Source organism: Pristis pectinata, chromosome 32 (assembly GCF_009764475.1).
Source record: "Pristis pectinata isolate sPriPec2 chromosome 32, sPriPec2.1.pri, whole genome shotgun sequence".
NCBI lineage: Eukaryota > Metazoa > Chordata > Chondrichthyes > Rhinopristiformes > Pristidae > Pristis > Pristis pectinata.
The window spans coordinates 2,547,702-2,570,044 of NC_067436.1; the positions used below are offsets into that span (position 1 = coordinate 2,547,702).

Genomic DNA, 22,343 nt, shown 5'->3' on the forward strand with positions numbered 1-22,343 from the left:
AATTGTACAAAATCCCAAGGTGATTGTTTAAACAAACATAGATATTGTTGAACAATGTCTTGATTGAGAGGAAAAGAAAGACAGTTTAAAAAACACTGGGCAACTCCTGGTAACCAATTAACACCCAAGCTCCTGGTGGAAGAGAGCACAAGCACAACAGAAGCAGTCAAGTCAAGTCCAGTGTATTGTCATGCACACAGGTATGGTGAGGTACAGTACAATGAAAAACTTCCAGCAGTATCACAAGCACATGGGTACAGACAACACACAGAATATAAATTATACATAGAATTATACCATAAAAGAAAGACTGCAAAAGCAAGACTTTAGTGCAAAAAAAAGACACAATCAAAGACAGGCCATGGTAGTGCAAGAGGTGGTCCATAGTTTTCCATTGCTGAGGTACAGTTAGGGTTGTGTAATAGGTTCAAGAACCTGATGGTTGTAGGAAACATCCAGAGGCAGAGTTCTGAGTGAATGAGGCACGGGATAGGGAAACAGGATCTGAGGTAAAATTGCAGGGCAGAGAGTATGATGGTCAGAAATACATAGCCAAACCCACAAAGAGGACATTGTACAAGGAGGGTAACTCACAGGAAACCAATGTGGAAAGCAAATAATTGTTTAACAAGTGTTGCCCTGTGGCAGCAGAGGAGGCAGAAGAAGAAATATCCCTCGTTTCCAGATCAATTACTGCAGACTGGAGGGTAGCAAATTTAAGCTGGACTTTCAGTTAAAAGGAGGAAGAAAGTGGGAATCACATAGTTCGACAACAGACAAGGAAAATGCTGTTATTATGCAAATGATGAAAGGGCATTTAGAAACTGCCAACATGATATGGCAGCATTTACACAGTTTTGAGTTTGAGGGTGTATTTAGCAGATTTTAGAGAATTGGCCAAACATTGAAGACTTTTTCTACAAAACACAATAATGTGAGAAAGTTTAGAAATAGAAAAGCCACAGCCAGTCTCAAAGTCTGCTCTCAATCACCAATTCTCTCCTATGTCTTTGTTTAATGTTCCCAAAACCTCCCCTCTACAGCTGGACAGGGGTTCACTAATTCACGATTCCTGAATCAACACACCTGAGCAGCTTTTCTTTGAGTTTCCTTTTCCTAGAGTTTGTGAAAACATCAAATATAAGTTGCAACTTATCCATTCCTTTACAAATCATGAATAATACCTCCCCTGAATCTCAAACAACCCCAGGTCCTTCACACTCCCCTCAGATCACACCCCTTTCATGTCATTTTGGTTGGCCTGATCATCATGCCTCAATTGCATGAAAACTACACTGTGTTTCAAGACCCCACATCACAAGTGTGAACCATAACAGAGCCTGGCACATCCCACTGGGATTCATTCAATCCCTCTGACTCTACATCTTATTTACATATCTAATTGCTGCATTACGCACTCTTCACCAACAACTTAGACTACTGTCACACACGTTTCTGCCATTTTTAATCTTTTACACCAGACACATTCTTTTAATGTTAAATCATTACCTATCCAAGGCCAACAAGTCTTTTTTTTATCCGGCCTGCCCCTTCAAAGTTATTGGAACACCTCGCATCTTCTCTTTGGACCTCATCTGCAAATTTTGTTTGCTGCTTTAGTCTCTCTTGATCCAATTTTTTTTCTATACACTGGAAGCAACACATGGCCCAGCACTGATCCCAGTGACATGCCACTGATGACCTCTAGGTTCTGTCAGATTGCACGTGGAAGCTGGCCCCACTGCCGTTGTGCAATATCACTAAGGCAGCCACGAGTTTTCTTAATGCAGGGGTTCATCTCAAAATATCAAGCATTCCCTTCCCTCCACAGCTGCTACCTGACCCACTTGAGTTCCTCCAGCAGTTTGTTTTTTTGCTGCAGATCTCAGCATCTGCAGTCTCTTGTATCTCCACGATCTTTCTTTTATTCCGTTATGGATGTTGCTTGTAAGACTAGCAGTGATTGCCCATCCCCCAGTTCCCTGAGGAGAATGCCCATTTCAGATGGCAGTTGAATCAACCACACTGGGTTTGAAGCCACACTGGGTAAGGACTGTGGAGCTTCTTCCCTGAAGATCATTAATGAACCAGATGAATCTTTAACCAACCTATAGATTAGTAGTTACCATTAAATTAACTGAATTTAACTTCCCCTGCTGCCATGGTGGGATTTGAACTTCTGGCATTGGTGTAGGCATCAGGATTACTGGTCCAGTAATTTCACCATTATGCCATTGATCCCTGAGAAAGAGAAGACAAAGAATAGATCCTTTGCAGAAGTAAGAGTGCAGGGCTGAGAAGTGGATTATTGCTGGAAGTACTTCAGTTAGCATTAGACAGCAAAGGGTCATATGAAGCAAGCCATTGCCATTTAGTTTGTCAGCGGAGAAATGGTCTGCTCAGTCTATGGTTATCGACCGATTGATGAGGGAAAATGCACTACTCATCTAAACTCTGCCGTCATTGTCCTGAATTTCACGAAGTCCCGTATACTCAGTGAACTAAAATATTGTTTTCGAAGGCTTGCCCCCTTTGTTCCTGTAATCTATCCCAAGGAAATGAGTCATGGAGTCGTATGGCACATGAACAGGCCCTTCAGCCCACCACGTCCATGCTGACCTTTTTGCCCAAATACACTAATCCTATTTGCCCATATTAGGACCATATCATATATACCTCTATCAGATCACCCTTCAGCATCCTTTGCTCCAGGATAAACAACCCAGCCTATCCATTCTCTCCCCATAACTCCAATCCAGACAACACCTTGGTGAATCTGCTGTGCATGGCCTTCAGTGCCACCACGTCCTTCCTATAGAGTGGTGACCAGAACTGCACACAATACTCCAAGCCTCCATGCTCCTCCAATTCTGACCTTTGATCATCCCTGAATTTCATAGTCTCACCGTTAGCAGCTGGCTTTTCAGCAGCCTAGATTGTGAGCTCTTGAGTTCCCTTCATAGACCTCCTAACCATTCTTTCTTGTTTAAAGGTGACCATTAAGCCTTTGTATGTGACTTATGGTTGATTTTGATCAATAACTCTTCTGTGAAACATCTTGAGATTTTTTGCTGTGTTAAAAGTGTTGTAAAAAGTCTGTTGGTCCAGTTCCCTTACCTCCTACATGGCCTGGCTGTGAAGGATTTACACCTTATTTTTCCTCATTCACAGAATTGTATCGTGCAGGTGGGGGGCCATTTAGCTCATTGGTCTGCACTGTTGTTTTTAAAGAGCAGTCTAGTTAGTCCCATTCCCCTGCTTATTTCCTGTGCCCCTGAAATATTTTCCTTCTTTCCAGTATTTAACCATTTCTTTCCTGAAAATTTGGATTGAATCTACTTCTGCTGCCTTTACAGGCAGTGAATTCTTGATCGTAACTACTCACTGCACTACTCACAAGGAGGTATTACTGGATTTAGTGCTGGGGAATGAGGTGGGCCCTGTCAGTGGGGAGAACACTTGTGGAAGAGTGGTTGTTGTGCCATAAGGTTTAGTTTAGTAATAGAGAAGGGCAAGGAACAATCTAAAGAAACACTCAGATAAGAGAGAATCGAACCAGGGTGAAATGGAACCAAAGCTTGATAGGAGAAACTGTAATGAAATAATGTGAGGTCTTTCAGGAGATAAGACCACAAGACATAGGAGAAGAATAAGGCCACTTGCTCCATCGTCTCTGCTCCACCATTCGATCATGGCTGATTTATTTTTCCCTCTCAACCCCATTCTCCTGCCTTCTCCCTGTAACCTTTGACACCCTTACTAATCAAGAACCTATCAACCTCCACTTTAAATATACCCAATGACTTGGCCTCCACAGCCGTCTGTGACAATTCCACAGATCCACCACCCTCTGGCTAAGTAAGTTCTTCCTCATCTCCATTCTAAAGGGACGTCCTTTTATTCTGAGGCTGTGCCCTCTGGCCCTAGACTCTCCCACTACTGGAAACATCCTATCCATGTCCACTCTATTCAGGCCTATCAATATTCAGTAGGTTTCAATGAAATCCTCCCTCATCCTTCTAAATTCTTGCAAGTACAGGCCCAGAGCCATCAAACGCTCCTCATGTGTTAACCATTTCATCGCCAGGATCATTCTTGTAAACCTCCTCTGGACTCTATCGAACGCCAGCACATCCATCCTTAGATATGTGGCTCAAAACTGCTCACAATACTCCAAATGTGGTCAGACCAACACCATATAAAGCTTCCGCATTGCATCCTTTTATATTCTAGTCCTCGAGATAAATGATAACGTTGCATTTGCCTTCCTTACTACCAACTCAACCTGCAAGTTAATCTCTAGGGAATTGTGCACTAGGACTCCCAAGTCTCTTTGCACCTCTGATTTCTGAATTTTCTCCCCACTTAGAAAATAGTCTATGCCTTTTATTCCTTCTACCAAAGTGCATGACCGTACACTTCCCTACGGTGTATTCCATCTGCCACCTTTTTGCCCATTGTCCCAACCTGTTCAAGTTCTTCTGCAGACTGCCTGCTTCCTCAGCACTACCTGCCCCTCCACCTAGCCTTGTATCATCGGCAAACCTGGCCGCAAAGGCATCCATTCCGTCATCCAGATCATTAACATGTACAGTAACATCAAAAGTAGCGGACCCAACACTGACCCCTGGGGAGCACCACTAGTTGCTGGCTACCTCGTCCGTACCAACCATCAAGCATCCTTTTATTCTGATCCTACAATAATCCAATTTTATTCTCCCTACGCTCCCATCAACTCCTCTCAGATTCTACCATGCACTGACATGCTAGGGGCAATTCCCAGTGGGTAATTTACCAATCCACACGTCTTTGGGATATGGGAGGAAACCAATGGATCTGGAAGAAACCCGCACCGTCACAAGGAGAATGTGCATTGTCCACACCACAGCACCAGAGGTCAGGAGTGAACCAGGGTCACTGGAGCTATGAGGTAGCAACATTATTGGCTCTACCATCATGCCACCCTGTTGACTGGGTCCGAATGGGGGTGGAGGTAACAAAACAGCTTGTCATAGTAGGCGAGTTCGACCCACTGAGCTCCTCCAGCAGTTTGTTGCTCCAGATTCCAGTGTCTGCCGTCCCTTATGTCTCCGTTGTCTTAATAGGTGTCAGAGCATTGGAAAGTGGATAAAAGCAGCATTAGTGGCGAGAGGAAAAACCGAGTTAGTGTTTCCAGGTTAATAACCTAACAGGTCTGACCAGTTTCAATAGAAACTGGAAAGGCTGGTTATCTAAACTTGTTGAATTCACTTGATGTCCTAATAGCTATAACATGCCCGGTTGGAAGATGATGTGCTGTTCCTCAAGTTAATGCTGGGCTTTAGTGGAACAGTGTAAAAGGCCAAAGACAGAAGGCAGAGTAGAGTGGGATAGAAAATGGGCTCTTTCTGTGCTGTAACTGCAATTCCTCAAGATCTTTTGCCAATCAACTTAAACTAAATCTTCCCAATTTCCTCTGCTAGCGTACAGCTTGATTCAAACGTGACTTCCTTGAGAACTTTGACACATTAAACATTAACACAAGCACTTTAATGGATTCTCTTCTTAAGTGTTGTTGAATATTTAATCCAGCATTCTTCCAAACTTGCTTACCTTGATCTGAACCCCTACTCCCAGCTTCCCAGTGAAAGCTAAAGTATAAGATTGGGCAGTCATCACTGACCATATCAATCCCCATTTCAGGTCGGAGCCCGATCTATTCTGTTCCCTTTCGCAATCCCATTCCCCTCCCAGACCCGACTCCAAACCAGTCTTTAACTCTGTCCCCATTCCCATTCAGAACCAGATACTACCTGCACCCTGACTGGGCCCCTGCCCTTCGCTGCCCGCCCCAACTGGAGGCACTGTGCCCTTTCCTCCTCCTGGGTCACCCACCTCCCGCTGTCTCTCTAATTGGTCCCATCCCTGGATGAAGGTAGGCAGGGCCTAATTACCAAACAGCACCCTGTCCTTCTTGGTTCTGTGACTGATGTTTGACATCGAGTGAGTGGGACCCTCCACAGTGTGGGTTTCCAGCAATTGAAATGAGTCTGATGCTTTCAGCCATCCCAGCACCAATCTCCGGCTCCCACTTCCAGCAGAGACATTGTGCAGTGTCTCGTTCATCTATCCTGTACAGACATGAAAAAGTCAGGTCTCAACCTAATTTCCAAATAGATTCGTCTGAACTGCTGATAGTACAGCTCATACCAAGACTTGAAAATACCTGTTCTGAGTGGATATGAAATAATACTGTTTATGTCATTATGCTTGGAGATGTTCAGGGATGTTCCATCCGTCTTAACAGTTTTTTCAGTTGGGCCCCCTTAAGTATGTCTCACTCAAGAGCACCGCTTTCTTGTTCTTTAACCGCTCTGAGGCAAAAGAGCGCCAAATAGACAAAGCAGCCAATAGTCCTGAGTAGCCTTAAACCTCTCAGTGGGAGAATAGGTCTCAGTCGTGGCATGTGTGTGTTTGTTTTATCTCATGTGCATCCATGATTAATCAAAAGGCATTTTGTCTGGATGAACTATTGTGGAACCGTGTCATGTTTGTCACTTTTTATGTCAACTTTTCCCTTATAAACTTCTGCCTCGTCTGTGAATTTAGCTTCCACACCATACAGTATGTATGTCCCCAGTTACAGCAGGGTTCTGTTCCTGAGAACTGTTCATAAGCTGAATTTTCGTGAGTTTGAAATGAACACAAACAGTGTGTGGGAGAGGGTCACAGAAACAGCTGTGATGGGAGAGCGAGCAGGCACAGGAAACTGACTCAGTGACTGAGCGAGTGAGTCTGCTCAGCGCTCCCAGTTCTGCTTGGCTCCACCCAGCCCCCGATTGTTGATGCTGGTGGTGGTGGGGGGGGAGGTGGGGGGAGGGGTTGGTGGAGGTGGGGGTGGCGGTGGGGGTGGGGGTGGGAGGGGTTGGTAGAGAAGGCAGACGGAAATGCCTTGTTCCCATCCAGCAGAAGATGCCTGAAGCAGCTGACAAATACGTCCCCATCCATCCTGCCCGTCTCCCATACACTCATCCATATGTATGGGGTGTCCATTAGTCAGGTGTTCATAACTTGGGGAGGTAAAATACACACTGTGACTTCGATGGCTGTCAACTTTCTTTTCTGGGTGGGTCTTTGGCTTTGGTAGTGGGATGGGAACTTCAAAGGAAATTCAGCAAGGAACGAAACAATGCTTGAAGTGGAACATAGAACATAGAACAGTACAGCACTGGACAGGCCCTTCGGCCCTCAATGTTGTGCCAATCTTGATGGCAATTTATACTAAATGTCCTCTTCCTGTGTATCATCCATATCCCTCCATTCCCTTCATATCTGTATGTCTTAAAGTAGAAAGTAGGCAGCAGAAAGAAAGATGAGCAACAAACAGGGTCAAAATACAGAGAAATGTTAAAATGGCAAACTTAAAGGTGTTATACCTAATGTTTGCTTCATTTGCAATGGGTTAGCTGAATTAATAGCACAAATAGAAGAACCTTTAAGAAAGGAGGGTGAGAGAAAATGGGGAACTGCTCACCTGTTGGCCTAACATCAGGTTCAGGGAAAATGCAGGAATCTATAATGAAGGATGTAATGACTGAAAAGAATAAAGAGGATTGTGCAAAGTCAGCATGGATTTAGAAAGGGAAAGTCAAATTTGACAAAGCTGTTGGAGTTCTTTTGAGGATGTCAGTAGTAGAATGAATGTGGTATATTTGAATTTCCAGAAGGTTTTTGATGAGGTCTCACACAGGAAATTGATCAACAAGGTTAGAGAACACCAAGTCAGGGATAATATACTGATATGGATTGAGAATTGGTTATTGGACAGAATGCAAAAAGTGGGACTAAACAAATCCTCCTGGGGCTAGCTGGCTATGACCAGTGGCGTACCATGGGGATCAGTGCTTGGACCGCAATCTACATCAACAAATTGGCCGAGGAGACAAAATGTTACATTTGCAAGTTTGCTGATGTTACTAATCTAAGTAGGATGGTGAGTATGGAGGAGGACGTAAAGTGAGTTCAGAGGCAATGGACGAGCTGAGCGAGTGAATGAGGCTATGATAGATCATGTGGAAAACGGAAGGTCATCCATTTTGGGTCATCCATTTGATTTTGTTCAACGTCTAAGATTACAACAGGATATAGATCAGATGGAAAGTTGGGCATTGTATTGGTAGATCAAATCTAATCCCAGCAACTGCAAGGTGATGCATTTTGGGAAGTCAAATAAGGGTAAGACATTAAATACAGTTAAATGGTTGGGCGTTAAGGAGTGTTGATGAAGAGAGAGACCGTGGGATCCAAGTCCATAGTTCCTTGAAAGTGGCAACACAGGTTGATAGGATGGTGAAGTCATGTACATAAAGTTATAATAAAAGATGGGATGGGCTGGGACTGTTTTCCCTGGAGTGAAGGGAGCTGAGGGGTGACCTAATGGAGGTTCATAAAATTATAAGGAGCGTAGATAGGGGAGATATTCACTGTATTTTTCCTAGGATGGGGGAGTCTAAAACTAGAGGGCGTAGGTTTAAAGTGAGAAGGGGATATGAGGGGCAGGTTTTTCACACAGAGGGTGGAGGGTATATGGAATGAGCTGTCAGAGGAGGTACTTAAAAACAGGTGCAACTGCAACATTTATAAGACATTTGGACATGTACATGGATAAGAAAGGTTTAGAGGGATATGGAGCAAATGTAGGCACGTGTGACTAGTGTAGGTAGGCACCTTGGTCAGTATGAATGTGTTGGGCTGAAGGGCCCGTTCCTGTGTTGCACAACTCTGACTCTATGAGAGCAGTGAGGGAAATGCTTCCAGCTGCTGATTGCAATGGCATGTAAATGAAGCAAAATTTTTAATTTTTGTTAAAATTCTTGATCATGCAGATCCCTTGCTGACACTTGACCCAATTTAGTAGCTAAACAGCAGCTCGTCCAACCCCTCTCCGGGTCTGCCGAGAGTGCTGTGGAGGTCAGTCCACAATAAGCAAGGCCAGAGTGGGACAACCCAGGCCTGCTTCCTTGCCCCATCCTCCTGGAGATTTGATGTTAGTAACTGACTTGTACTTAAAGCTTGAAGCTTTGCACTTGGCTTTTCAGTAGCCATGACTGGTGTGATCACCCCCAGGAAGACGATTGGAAATCAGAAGGATTGCAGATGCTGGAAACTGGGAATAAACGGAAGTGCTGTAGACACTCAGCAGGTCAGGCGGCGCCTGTAGAAAAAGAAACTGAGTTAATGTTTCAGGCAAAAGGTCTCAGACCTGAAACGTTAACTCTGCTTCACCTTCCACAGATGCTGCCTGACCTGCAGAGTGTCCCCAGTGCTTCCTGCTGTTATTTCAGGAAGATGATGGTCCTGTATAGGATCACAGTGCTTCCACGTGCTGCAGGGTGAGGCTGGCCGAATGCTAATCTCAGTAACTGGTACTTCTTTCTTCCTTTAAATCCTAGTTTGCCAGAGGACAGGTACCTGCTGAGTCACTCCTCAGGAGACTCGTCCATCACCATTTATCGCACCTCTCATGGAGGGAAGTTCACCAGAGCAGCCTACAACCTTCATGCTGCACACAGCACGCTCCCTACGATCCCATCCACCCTCTCAGTGCCATGGGTGCCCCTGGATCCCAATGTCCTGCTTCCTTATCATATCCACCACGGCAGAGCTCCCTGTACCTTCCCTCCCAGGCCTGTGGACAACCTCCAGAACCAAAAGGTTTGTTTCTTCATCTTTCACTGTGCTGACAGAATAGACTTCTGGGGATGTTCTGAGTGCACCATTGCTGGGGGCTTTCTGCCGAAGAACAACCAATACAACAGTGTTAAGCTGGCGGGCAGCATTGATTAATGCTTTCTGGGGTTTGAAAGGGCCAGTGTAAATTCTAGTGGTGGAGCTGTGGGACAGAAGGAAAATGTGAATGTAAGTCAAACTTGGCACTTGTGCATCATGGTGCAGTGGATGTTTTAGTCCGCCAACCCCACTGAGTTACTGGAACAACATCAAGAAGGGCAGAGGTGGCAGGTGCAGGGGAACACCACCACCTGCAGCTTCATCTCCAATTGCACGCCACCCTGACTTGGAAATATCATCCTCGCTAGGTCTAAATCCTGGAACTCGCTCCCCAGCAGCACCCTGGGAACACCTTCACTGGAAGGACTGCAGCTGCTTAATTAGGCAGCTCATCATCACCTTTTCAAGGGCATTTAGGGACAGGCAATACATGCTGGACTTGCCAGCAATACCGAGATCCTGAAAGTGAAAATGAGAAAAAAATTCCTCAGCAGACCATGGCACTGACCCCTTAGGTGGGCTAGTTATCAGTGTGAGGACTCTTTAAATGAAGAGAACAGAAAAATCGTACCAGAATTCAGGAACATAAATCTGAGTATGTTATACGTTTATACGAGTTTCAATAGATGTCGATATCGTTCATATTTATACCAGAGCAGCCTCCACGCTGCACACACCCATCCACTCTCTCAGGGCCCTGTGTGCCCCTGGATCCCCGTTGCCTCGAACCTTCTCTCCCTGTGCACCGCTGATGTATCCCAGTGACATTCCCTGTGTTTTATAGCCATTGGCTGAAGTACGGATATCTGTCAACAGGGACACAATAACACTGAAGTTAAGTTACTGCATTGGCAGTTCTGGACCTTGAATCTGGCAATACAAGTCCCACCGTAGCAGCTGGGGAATTTAATTAAATTTGGAAACTTAAAAAGGCTAGCCTCAAGAACAGTAACCATGAAATGACCGGATTGTTTTTAGGGAAGCAGGTAGGTTTTTACGTCCTCGCCCAGCCTGGCCTGTGTGTGACTGCAGACCCACCAAGGGGCATTTAGGAATGGACAATAAATCCTGGAATTGCCAGAACTGCCCACTTCCCACGACCAGATGAATTTTAAAAATCTCCTTTAAGAGCCTTGCTCTGGCAGATGTGGGGAGTTCATTCCCTCTGCCAAGTCCACAGCAGTCTTCTTCACACTGTTCCCCAGCTGCCTCATTTCTCCTGCATGGATTATTTGTTTTCCTTAACAGTTCCTGTTTCAACCATCCCATGAAGCAGGGATGCATGGGAAGAAAAGTCCCTCTTGAAATTCCTTAGTTGATCTGTAATTGTCTGTTGTTGTTGAATGTTCTGCCTTTTGTGTTGCTTGGTGTAGATATGCCCCCTCTTCCCTTCTGAAACAACTCATCAAGTGCTGGTTTCCATTGGTCTGGGCTGTTTAGTGCCTGGCGTTCATCGGCTCCCACTTGTCACGTGCCAGCTCTGTATCCGAATTCAAGTATTTTCCTCGCTCGATGCTGCAAAGCTCAATTGCCTGGACAATGAGCTCACCAAGATGGCAGATGCTGGTCTCGGGTGTGGTCAAACACAAAAGTGGGTCCATTCTACTCTTCAGTCATGGTGTACTGGAGCTTTTGCAACCCTCAGCACTACACTCAGCACCCAGTAATCTGTTATCATTCCAGTTAAAATTTACCCGTGTCTGAAGAATTATTATCCTTCGGTGTTGCAACACAGAAATCAACTTATGTTCAGTGAGGGGGGATTTGTGCCCTGAAATAGGCTGTGAGTCTGGAGAATACATAGGAATATGTATCTGGATTCTGCTAAGACACAGGACATTTTGGCACAGACTGCAGTGCCCACCAAGTGCACTGTACATATTGTGGGCTTTGGTGAGCAGGGGAGCTTGGTAAGGTAAAGCCACTGTTGCAGCTTTATGTTAAAGGAATGAAATAAATTCAATTAACTCAATTAAAAAAGGCATGGCAAAGCAGGCCGGGTGATGTGTCCCAGCTTGTAGTATGTGGGAGCTGATGAAAACTATTGTAATCCAGGGCAACCAGGTCTGCAGTGAGATAATTCTTCAGACGTGGTTAACTTGGGCTCAGAGTTGATGAGTGAGAAAACCTCCTGGAAATAGTGGCGTAATTGAGGAGCTGAAGGAAATTAGCACTGGTGGAGGAAAAAGCATCCAAGACGTTAATAGAACCAAATGCTAATAAGCCTTAGGAGATATGACCTATGTCCCAAAGCTTTAAGAGAGGTGGTGATTGGAGACAGTTGAACACTGGTTGTCATTTTTCAAAATTCACTAGACTCTAGAACAATTCCCACAGATCGGAAGGAAGCAAATGTAATGCGATTATTTAAGGAAGGAGGGAGAGGATAAAAGGGGGGCATAGACTAGTTAGTCTCATGTCAGCAGCAGGAAAAATGTCTGAAGCTAATTCTTAGGGAAGTGGAACAAGAAATTCAGAAACTAGTAAGATGACTGGGCAGAGCTGATGTGGTTTTATGGAAGGGAAGTCATCTTTGACACAACTGTTGGATTTTTTTGAGGTTGTGGGCAGCAGAGTGGATAAGCATGAACTGGCTGGTGTGTGTTGGGACCTTCAGAAGGCCTTCAATAAGGTGCCACACAAGGCATGGGGCACACAGCTGGAGTGCATAGGATTGATGGTAATATTCTGGCAGAGGTTGAAGATTGGTGGGCAGAGAATATGGGTCGGAATGAAGAAGTCATTTTTGTATTGGGAGGCTGTGACTAGTGGGGTGCCCAAGGATTGGTCCCAGGGCCTTATCTGTTCACAGTGTCATTGTGCAGGAGATTCATTCTGATTGTCATCCCAACAGCCACTGAGCTCTCCACTTTGCAGTTCAGCTTTACTGCAAGTTACTGTAGGACCTACTTAAAAAAAGTATGGTCTTGAAAATGTGAGCAACAGACTAATTCACTTTCTAATTACTAGTGTATCAAGAGGGAACAAGATCTTAGTGATGGTGTAATGTTTTGTGGAGATCTCAATCATGATAACATAGCTGTTGTGGGAAAGAGACCGATGTATCAGTTTGAATTGAAGTATTTCCCACTGTGCTTTGCAAGTTCCCAGACCCACTGATGTACCATTATACCTCCCCATTATATATCCTGTACTGATGATGTACCTCCTCAGTATATATGCACACTGATAATATCTCATCCGACACTTATGCAACTCCCCACTTTAATTTTACGTTGATCTACCTCACTGCATTCCCCATACTGATGCTTATAATGTACATGGACACAATTGGCCCTATGATTCCCTTCTTTGCTGTAAATTCTGTGATTGTCTGACCTTGCCCCAGTACTGATGAATCTACCTCCCTGTCACTTTGAACATTTGTTCTAATATGACTGTGATGTACTTCCCCATGATACTTCCTTGCTATTCACCATGAGCTATTGTATTGGTATTGGTTTATTATTGTCACTTGTACTGAGGTACAGTGAAAAGCTTGTCTTACAAACCGATTGTACAGGTCAATACATTACACAGTGCAGTTACATTGAGTTAGTACAGAGTGCATTGATGTAGTACAGGTAAAAACAATAATAGTACAGAGTAAAGTGTCACAGCTACAGAGAAAGTGCAGTGCAATAAGGTGCAAGGTCACAACAAGGTAGACCGTGAGGTCATAGTCCATCTCATTGTATAAGGGAACCATTCAATAGTCTCACACAGTGGGGTAGAAGTTGTCCTTAAGTAATTTCCCATTTTACACCCAGCACCAATATACCTTCCCATCCTACACCTTATTTGCATCCTGTTGCTGGGTCTCTCCTGTACACCCCATACTATTAGCTCCCCTGAACATCTCGTACTGATACACCCACAGTACCAAACAAAATATAGTTGGACAGTTCTGGCAGCCTTTTGACCATGATATGTGTCACCAACTGTTCAGTTCTATTAATTGTAGTTCTGGGCCCCAGGGGTTATGATCAGAGCAGGATCCTGGGTCATCCCTCGGCTTGAGATACTGTGTTGGTGTTCCTATCTGTGTCTTACCTCAAAGCCTGGCTGCCTCTGTTCTGTCCTGCCACGTGGGTACAGGAGCCAACTGACATAAGTGTGGCACTTCCTTAACCCATTCCAAGCCATCCCTAACTGTATGTTACAGAAGGCTGCGGATGTGAGGCATGAGGCTGCAGGTAGGGTTTGAAAGCAAGCAGCAGAATGTTCAAGCTGTTTCTCAGAGTGATGGGACCATGTGGGTCTGGATCTCAGAGAGGTTGGCAATGGGAGCAGTCACCTTCTGAACTAGAACCAGCAAGAGGTGAACCTGCAGATTGGCCAGTTGACAAGGTTAGGGGACTGGAGGCAAAGGAGACGTGCTAGTGATGGCTGGGACATGAGGAAACAACCTGTTCCGATGACGAGAGTTGTGGTGGAGAGCAGGTGGGATGGGTTGGGGTAGGTAGCTCAGTGGTCATGCCTCTAATATTTCCCAGTCTCGTCAATCTGCTGTGCTTCAGAGTTCTGCTTCCAGATAAGAGCTCCAGGTTGTGGTTAAGCATTAAAGCAATTTTTACATTGTTTCATGTCAAAGATTCTCACACAGAATGTTTTGGCTTTATGAGCCAGAAAGGAAACTATGAACAATTATAGCTCTAACTAGTCTGCAGTTCCTTGACTTTGGTTCACATTATTTACAAAGCCATTTGGGATGAATTAATTCTTTAAAAGTTTAGATTTCTGCAGACTGCCTAATCAATCCATAGTGCATAGCGATAGTGCTCTCCTCTTAATGCATTGCAGATGTGCTTGCTCCATTCCCTTCTACCTGATTGACTCTTCCAGCACTGAAGTGGGGCATTTGGGCCATTCAGCCCAGCCCAGGATTGTCCACGTTACACACCTCCCTAGTGGGAATCTGCTCCCTCATTCACCCCTGTGCTTGTTAATTGTCATCGTGCTAATGGCATTAACTGCATTGTGGATCTATTTGTTACATTGAAGCTGATGCCCTAATTACCCACTATGTTAAAACTGCATTATCTCACTCCTACTGATCATTAGGACAAATGCGGAGAGTGCTGTAAATGTGCAGCCATAGGCATGGTGTGCATTTCCCTACAGCTCAATTTCTAGTCAAGCTTTAGTTTTAATGTTTGCCATTATAAGTTCCATTCTGTGTCCTTGAATTCTGCTGCTTCAAGTGATGTGCTGACCCCCTTTCATCCTGTTTTGTCACTAGTTACTGAGAGTTGTGCATTCCTGTTTTGATGGAGGTGTGACATTGATGATACAGGAATCACGTTTGAATAACTGGTGAAAATTACTTTTTACCAGTTTGAATAACTGGTGGGAGGGATGAAATTCCCTGCCTTAACCTCTGTGCCCCTTTATCTCTCTTTTCAGGGGACACTCCTTAAAATTGCCCTCTTTGATCAAGCATGTGGTCGTCTGATCAATCACAGAATCATACAGCACAGACACAGGCCCTTCAGCCCATGGAGATCATCAAATACCCATCCATAGTAATCCAGCCTTCTATGTATTGATGCTCGTGTAGTTACATTAAATGTTGTGAGAGTCTCTTCCTCCACTACTCCCTCAGGCAGTGAATTCCAGATTTCAACCTCTGGATGAAAAAAAAATCTTCCATAGATCCTCTTACCCTAAACCCATGGCCTCTAGTTTTAGAAATCTCTGCTATGTGGAATAGTTTTCTACTATCTACCTTTTTCTGTGCCCCTCATAATATCTTGAAAGGCTCTTCCAATGAGGGCATATAATAGAATTCAGAATAAGAAAGAAGTGATCACCTTGCTGGGCTTATACTACACACCACCCCAACAGGAGGCAGAAGATAGAGGAGCAGATATTGTAGTCAACTTGCAGCAAGAGGCAAGAGCAATAGGGTTATAGTTGTGGGAGATTTTAACTTCCCCAATATTGACTTGGAGTGTTTTAGTGCAAGGGACTTAGATGGGAAGGAATTTGTAAAGTGTATCCAGGAGAGTTTAATGAGCCATTACGTAAATGGTGACACTGGAGAGGGGGCTGTACTGGACTTAATCTTAGGAAGTGAAGCTAGGCAAGTGTCAGTGGGTGAGTATTTTGGGAATAGCATCATCATTCTATAAGCTTAAAGGCCTGGAGATTTATTCGAATTTCAGTCTACTGAGGCACCTAATACCTCATCTTTAATGATAGCATATTCCAGAATTTCACTGATCCCCTTCTTGAACTTGCTGACTACAATATCAGGTATATAAGATAATGAGGGGTATAGATGGGGGAGACTGCAGGATACCTTTCCCCATATCAGAGGTAGATAAAATGAGAAGACAGATTTAGGGTGGGGGGGAGGAAGAGATTCACAAGGGATATGAGGTGGACCTTTCCTCACCCAGAGAGTGGTGAGAGTGGAATGCACTGCCTGAGGGAGTGGTGGAAGCTGGGTCACTGAGAGCATTTAAAAAATGTCCAGATGAGCAGTTGAATTGCTTAAACTTCGAAGACTATGGACCAAGTGCTGGGAGAGGGGTTTAATACAGAAGGGTGCCACTGGTCGGTGTATATGAGTTGGGCCGAATGGCCTGTTTCCGTGCTGTATGATTCTATGACTAATGTCCTCATTAATGAATGCATTTAAAACCTCACCTGTGTCCCCAGGCTCCATGCACAGGTTGCCCCTTTGATCGCTAATGAGCTCCACTCTTTACCTGGTTACCTTCTTGCCCTTAACGTACTTAGAAAATGCCTTGAAATATTCCTTCACCTTGTCTACCCTCTTTGCCCACCTGATTTTTTTTTTTACTTCCCTACACTCTCTCCTTCAGAAGGATCTCCCAGTTCACAGTTCTCTATACCTATTACATGCTGCTTTTTATTTTAATCCATCCCTCAATATCCATAGGCACGCAGAGTTCTTTGGATTTGCTGACCGTACTGTTCACCTTATGGGATCATGTTGGCCCTGACCTTTCAGTGTTTCACTTTCAGATGACTCCCACTTGTCAAATGTAGACATACCCGAAGTAACTGCTCCCAGTCTATTTTTGCCAAGTCCTGTCTTGTGATATTGCTATTGACCTTCCTCCGTTCAACACCTTGACTATCCTTTTTCCTTTGCTTATAAAATTGAGCATAAAGGTTGGTAAGTCTTGTTGCAGCTTTGGTTGGGCCACATTTGGAGTATTGTGTGCAGTTCCAGTCACCCCATTAGAAGAAGGGACATAGAGGCATTGGAGAGGCTGCAGAAGATGTTCACCAGGATGTTGCCTAGATTAGACAGTATTAGCTATAAGAAGACATTAGACAAACTTGGATTGTTTTCTCTGAAATGTAACATCCCAGACACCACCATCTCTGTCCCACCAGCAGGACAGACCCACAGAGGTGGTGGCACAGTGGTATACAGTTGGGAAGGAACTGCCCTGGGAGCGCTCAACATGACTCAGAATCCCATGAAATGGCATGACATCAGGTTAAACATGGCAAGGAGACCACCTGCTGATTGCCACCTATAATCCGCTTGGCTGATGAATCAATACGACGCCATGAAGAACACCACTTGGAGGAAGCACTGAGAGTTGGAAAGGCGCAGAATGTACTCTAAGTGGGGGACTTCAACATCCGTCACCAAGAGTGGCTCAGTAGCACCACTACTGAACAAGCTGGCCGAGTGCTAAAAGACATTCCTGCTATATTGGGTCTGTGGCAGGTAGTGAGGGAACCAACAAGAGGGAGAAGCCTACTTGATCTCATCCTCCCCAAATATACCTGTTGCTGAGCGGATGATCCATCTCGGCCTCCTTCCAGTGGTCCCAGCATGATAGATGCCGGTCTTCAGTCAAGGCAATTCACTCCACATGACATCAAGAAACGGCTAAAGATGTTGGATACAGCAAAGGCTTTGGGCCCTGACAACACTCCAGCAATAGTACTGGTGCACCAGGACTTGCCACGCCCTTGGCCAAGTTGTTCCAATATGGGTGCAACACTGGCATCTATCAGACAATAGGGAGAATTGCCCAGGTATGTCCTGTCCACAAGGAATGGGACAAATCCAATCCAGCCAATTACCACCCCAGTTGTCTACTGTCAATCATCGGCAAAGTGAGGGAAGAGATCATCGATGGTGCTGTCAAGCAACACTTGCTTGTCAACAACCTGCTCACAGAAGCTCAGTTTGGGTTCCGCCAAAGTCACTCAGCTCCTGACCTCATTACAGCCTGGGTCCAAACATGGACCAAGGACATCAAGGAACCCTGGGGTCGATGAGAATTGGGGGAAACCCCTCCACTGGTTGGACTTGTACCTAGCATAAAGGAAGGTGGTTGGAGGTCAATCATCTCAGCCGATATCACTGCCGGAGTTCTTCATGGGAGTGTCCTAGGCCCAATCATTTCAAGTTGCTTCATCAATGGCCTTGCTTTATTCATAAGTAGGGATGTTCGCTGATGATTACACAATGTTCAGCACCATTTGTGACTCCTCAAGTGGTGAAGCAGTCCACATCCAAATGCAGCAAGACCTGGACAATATCCAGGCCTGGGCTGATAGGTGACAAGTAATATTTGTGCCACACAAGTGCCAACAACTATCACCCCCTGACATTCAATGTCATTACCATCACTGAATTGCTCACTACCAATATCCAGAGGGTTTCCATTGATCAGAGACCAAAGTGGAATAGCTTGTGGTTACAAGAGGCTCGGAACCCTGCTGTGAGTAACTCACCTCCTAACTCCCCAAAGCCTGTCCACCATCGACGAGGCTGAAGTCAGGTAATGGAACACTCTCCACTCCCCTGGATGAGTGCAGCTTCGACAATACTCAAGAAATTCAACACTGTACAGGACATAGCAACCCACTTGATGGGTACCCATCCACACCCATTCACTCACTCCGCCACCAACGTATGGTAGCAGCAGTTTGTACCATCTACAGGATGCACTGCAGCAACTCACCGAGACTCCTCAGACAGCACTTTCCAAGCTCACGACCTCTGCCAGCTAGAAAAACAAGAGCAATAAAAGCACGGGGAACACCTCCACCTGGAAGTTGCCCTCCAAGCCACACACCATCCTGACTCAGAAATATATCGCTGTTCCTTCACTGTCACTGGGTCAAAGTCCTGGAACCCTCCCCAACAGCACTGCAGGTGTGCCCACACCTCAAGGTTCAAGAAGGCAGCTCACCACCACCCACTCAAGGACAATTAGGGACAGGCAATTAAATGCTAGCTCAGCCTGTGAAGCCCACACCCCTTGAATGAATGGAAAATCAAGGAGGCTGAGGGGTGACCTGATAGAAATATATAAAATTATGAGAGGTATAGATAGGGTAGATAGAGTCTTTATCCCAGGATGGAAATGTCAAATACTAGAGAGCATAACTTTAAGGTGAGAGGGGGAAAGTTTAAAGGAGATGTGTGGGGCAAGTTTTTCTTTACACAGGGGGTGGTGAGTACCCAGAATACACTGCCAGGGGAAATGGTAGAAGCAGATACAATAGCAACACATTTAGGTAGGCATGTGAACAGGCAGGGAATGGGGGGGGTATGGACCTCATGCAGATGGGATTAGTTAGATCGGCATCATGGTCAGCACAAACATTGTGGGCCAAAGGGTCTGTTCCTGTGCTGTACTGTGTTCTTTCCATAACTACCTTGATATGTAGAGTTATGGTCACTGTCTCCAAAATGTTCTCCTGCTGACACTCTAACCCAATGTGATTTGGATAAGGTTTTGTTGGATAATGCTTCTGTGAGTGAGTTATTATAACTAATTGGGAGATGGAACAATGAGCTCAACCACTGAGACCTCTCGAACTGAGAAGCAATGCTGCTTGGTGCTGGCGGATTTCAGTTTCAGGGAGGGATAACAAGTTGTGAGGTTGTCTTTTGCTCTGCACTCCTCCCAACCCTCAACCGACACCTCTTCCCCTCCACCCTTCCCACCACCTCCCCTCAACCCCCACCCCCACACAACCATGCCAGCTCCCAGCAATCTGGCAGTCCTGTCGGTGGTGGAGGTGGTTCCCATCCATTTTTCATGCTAGGCTACACCTAGACTACACAAGCAGGTCCTTCCAGCTGTTATATCTTTGGAACCTCTGTGCAGCACAAACACCATTAGTTTTCTTCAAGAGCCTGGGCCTGATGTAGATAAGTTTATCCTAGAGAAATTATTGGCAGGTCTCCATATCAGAACTGCTACAAGGGAAGAGAAACCCTATCTATAATTGTTTCAAACATTGCAGTTATCTGTAAGTATTGTGCACTGGATTTTAACAATGTGGTTTTACATTTGCAGATGGGTGTGGCAAAATCAAAGAGAGACATTCTTGCCCAAGGAGAGGCAGTTACCACGGAAATGAAAAGTCATCCCCCACCAGGGCAGCACAGTGAAAAGCAAGATCTTACAACAAACAAAAAAAAGAATAAAAGGAAGAGGCAGGGTCGAGGGAAGAGGTGGAGAGAGAAGCTGAAAGCACGGAAAGCACAAGGCAAGCAGGGGCAGTGAATGTGCAGAGTGAGTCAGAGCTGGGCTGTGTGTTCATCACTCTGGACACAGCCCACAGCCCTTCCTGTTCCAAAACACATAACAGAAGCCACGCCTTAAGTGAGCCCTCTCGTGGAAAGAATGTGATCTAACACACAGAATCCCACGGTGAATGTCGACACGTTCCAGCAGCAGATTCTCCTCATTGTGAGGAAACTAGAAAATGACGTGCTAGTTCTGCAGGCGGCTTCATGTGCCTTGTATCACAACCCCGTTGGAGAGGATCAACAGACTGACTGAAGGCTGCCACCTTTTATCACATAAATAAAAGGTTAAAGTTCTCATTGTTCCCTGATCTTCAGTGGGGCACAACATAAAGTTTGAAAGTATTGCCTTTTGCTAACCGCTGTTCACTTTTAAAGAGATTTATTTTTAGCTGTGTATTTAATGAAAATGACTCACTGGTCATTCAGTCTGACCTCATTTCAGAGGCAAATTTCAAGTCATTGCACAACCCATCATACACGTGGATAGAGACTGCTCAGCACATTGAATGGTGTTAATTTTATACTATTAATAAAAGACGTAACAAAATCACCAGCTCCCCAATTAATGTTCCTGTGTTCCTTGCTGGTGTGTGCTTGTTCTGCTGAAGAACTGATTGAAATGAACTGTGATGTACAATGCAGCCTCAGTAACAAGAACCTCCCACCCTGGCTGGGATTGAAATCACATCGCTCACTTCAGTGCACATTATGCAAGTGTGAAGTTGATGACTGTTTCCAGAGGACAGTGGTGAAAAGGCATGGAAAATTTTCACTGAAATGAGTGATTGATCTGAGCTTTGGATCCCCATTTATTCTTGGCTGTGGGTGTTTTATTCTCTCCTATGCTGAATTTCAAACTTTTCTTAACTTTTGCTCTTCCCTCTACCTTCATCTAGACCATCTGCCCTTGGCCCCTACCTCCTATCTCTAATCATATCCCCCAAGTCCTTCCTCGACTGCTCAAACACAAACTGAGTTCTGAATTTGTGAGAACTTTAACGCAGTAAATGCGAGGAGGGATGGCTGGGAAAAGTGAGTAGTAGAAATGATTCAGAAACAAAATGGAGGTGAATAGAAACGGAGCATCAGATGTTGCATGTTGGTAACTAAGAGTCCAGCATCTGTTCTCAGCTGGGAGAATGTTTGTGGTGGGGTCCCTTAGGCTTTGCTTTGTTGATTATGTTAGTGACTGCATTGAGTTAACCAAGCTTTGGTATGAATGTTACCTGCTGTTTGGAGACCATCCTGACCTTTGGTAAGAAAGAAGCCAGTGCTGGTTCAGCAGCCAGCGCCGTCAGACAGCTTGTGGCCCTCTCACTTGGCAGCTCAGCACCCAACATCCGCTTCTAACTCATGGGAATCTGGGAACTCGTCCAGAGAATGCCACATGCATCCACTGATTGTGGAGATGGTTTGATAGTTCTGTCAGTAAATTCCATTATTAAATTGCTTAAATAATGATCATTAATGGGAAAAGGTATTTGTGGGGCAGGCTTCTTCTGAACCAATTGGGCTCACGGTTCAAGAGGTCAGTTGTAAGGCTTGGAGGCAGTAAATGGGGGGGGGGGGGGGGGGGGGGGGGGGGGGGGGGGGGGGGAGAGGGATTGCTGGGAAAAATTAGTAATGAAAATAATTCAGAAACAAAGAGGGAAAACTGATAAAAATCATGCTTTAGATACTGGGGAAAAGGGAACAAAAAATGCTTTAAAATAGTTTAACCAAAGTGGAAAGGTGACAAATCTGGAGCAAAACAACAGAAGAGTTTGAGTGGTTTGAGTGTGCAGTCCAAATCAGCATTCCCTTTCCGAACACACGGAGTATAAGGAGCAAGTTCAAACTGGAGCAAGAGGCGTGGCATCCACTGCTGAGACCCGGCTGCACTGTCCGTATTGGGAACTCGACGTAACCGGTTCAAAAATGATGGGAAAGGAAAGACAGATGAACTGGAGGAACTACTGCTTCAGTGGGAAGGATCAAAACAGTGGAAAAGGGAGGGATGCAAACCCATTGCCATGATCCTAGATCG

At 45.1% G+C, this 22,343-nt stretch overlaps 1 protein-coding gene across 2 annotated transcripts in view; it reads left to right on the forward strand.

Annotated features, from left to right (window-relative positions):
* Window positions 1–20,840, forward strand: part of ice2 (interactor of little elongator complex ELL subunit 2) — a 96,435-nt gene extending 75,595 nt beyond the window's left edge. Inside the window, exons 13-14 of one of the 2 annotated variants that reach the window (XM_052042413.1) lie at window positions 9,432–9,693; window positions 20,082–20,840. In XM_052042413.1, coding sequence (XP_051898373.1) covers window positions 9,432–9,693; window positions 20,082–20,291 — 472 coding nt within the window. In that variant the 3' untranslated portion in view covers window positions 20,292–20,840. The remainder of the gene's footprint in view (window positions 1–9,431; window positions 9,694–20,081) is intronic. The other variant, XM_052042414.1, reaches the window with a different exon arrangement.
* Window positions 20,841–22,343: the final 1,503 nt, after the last annotated feature.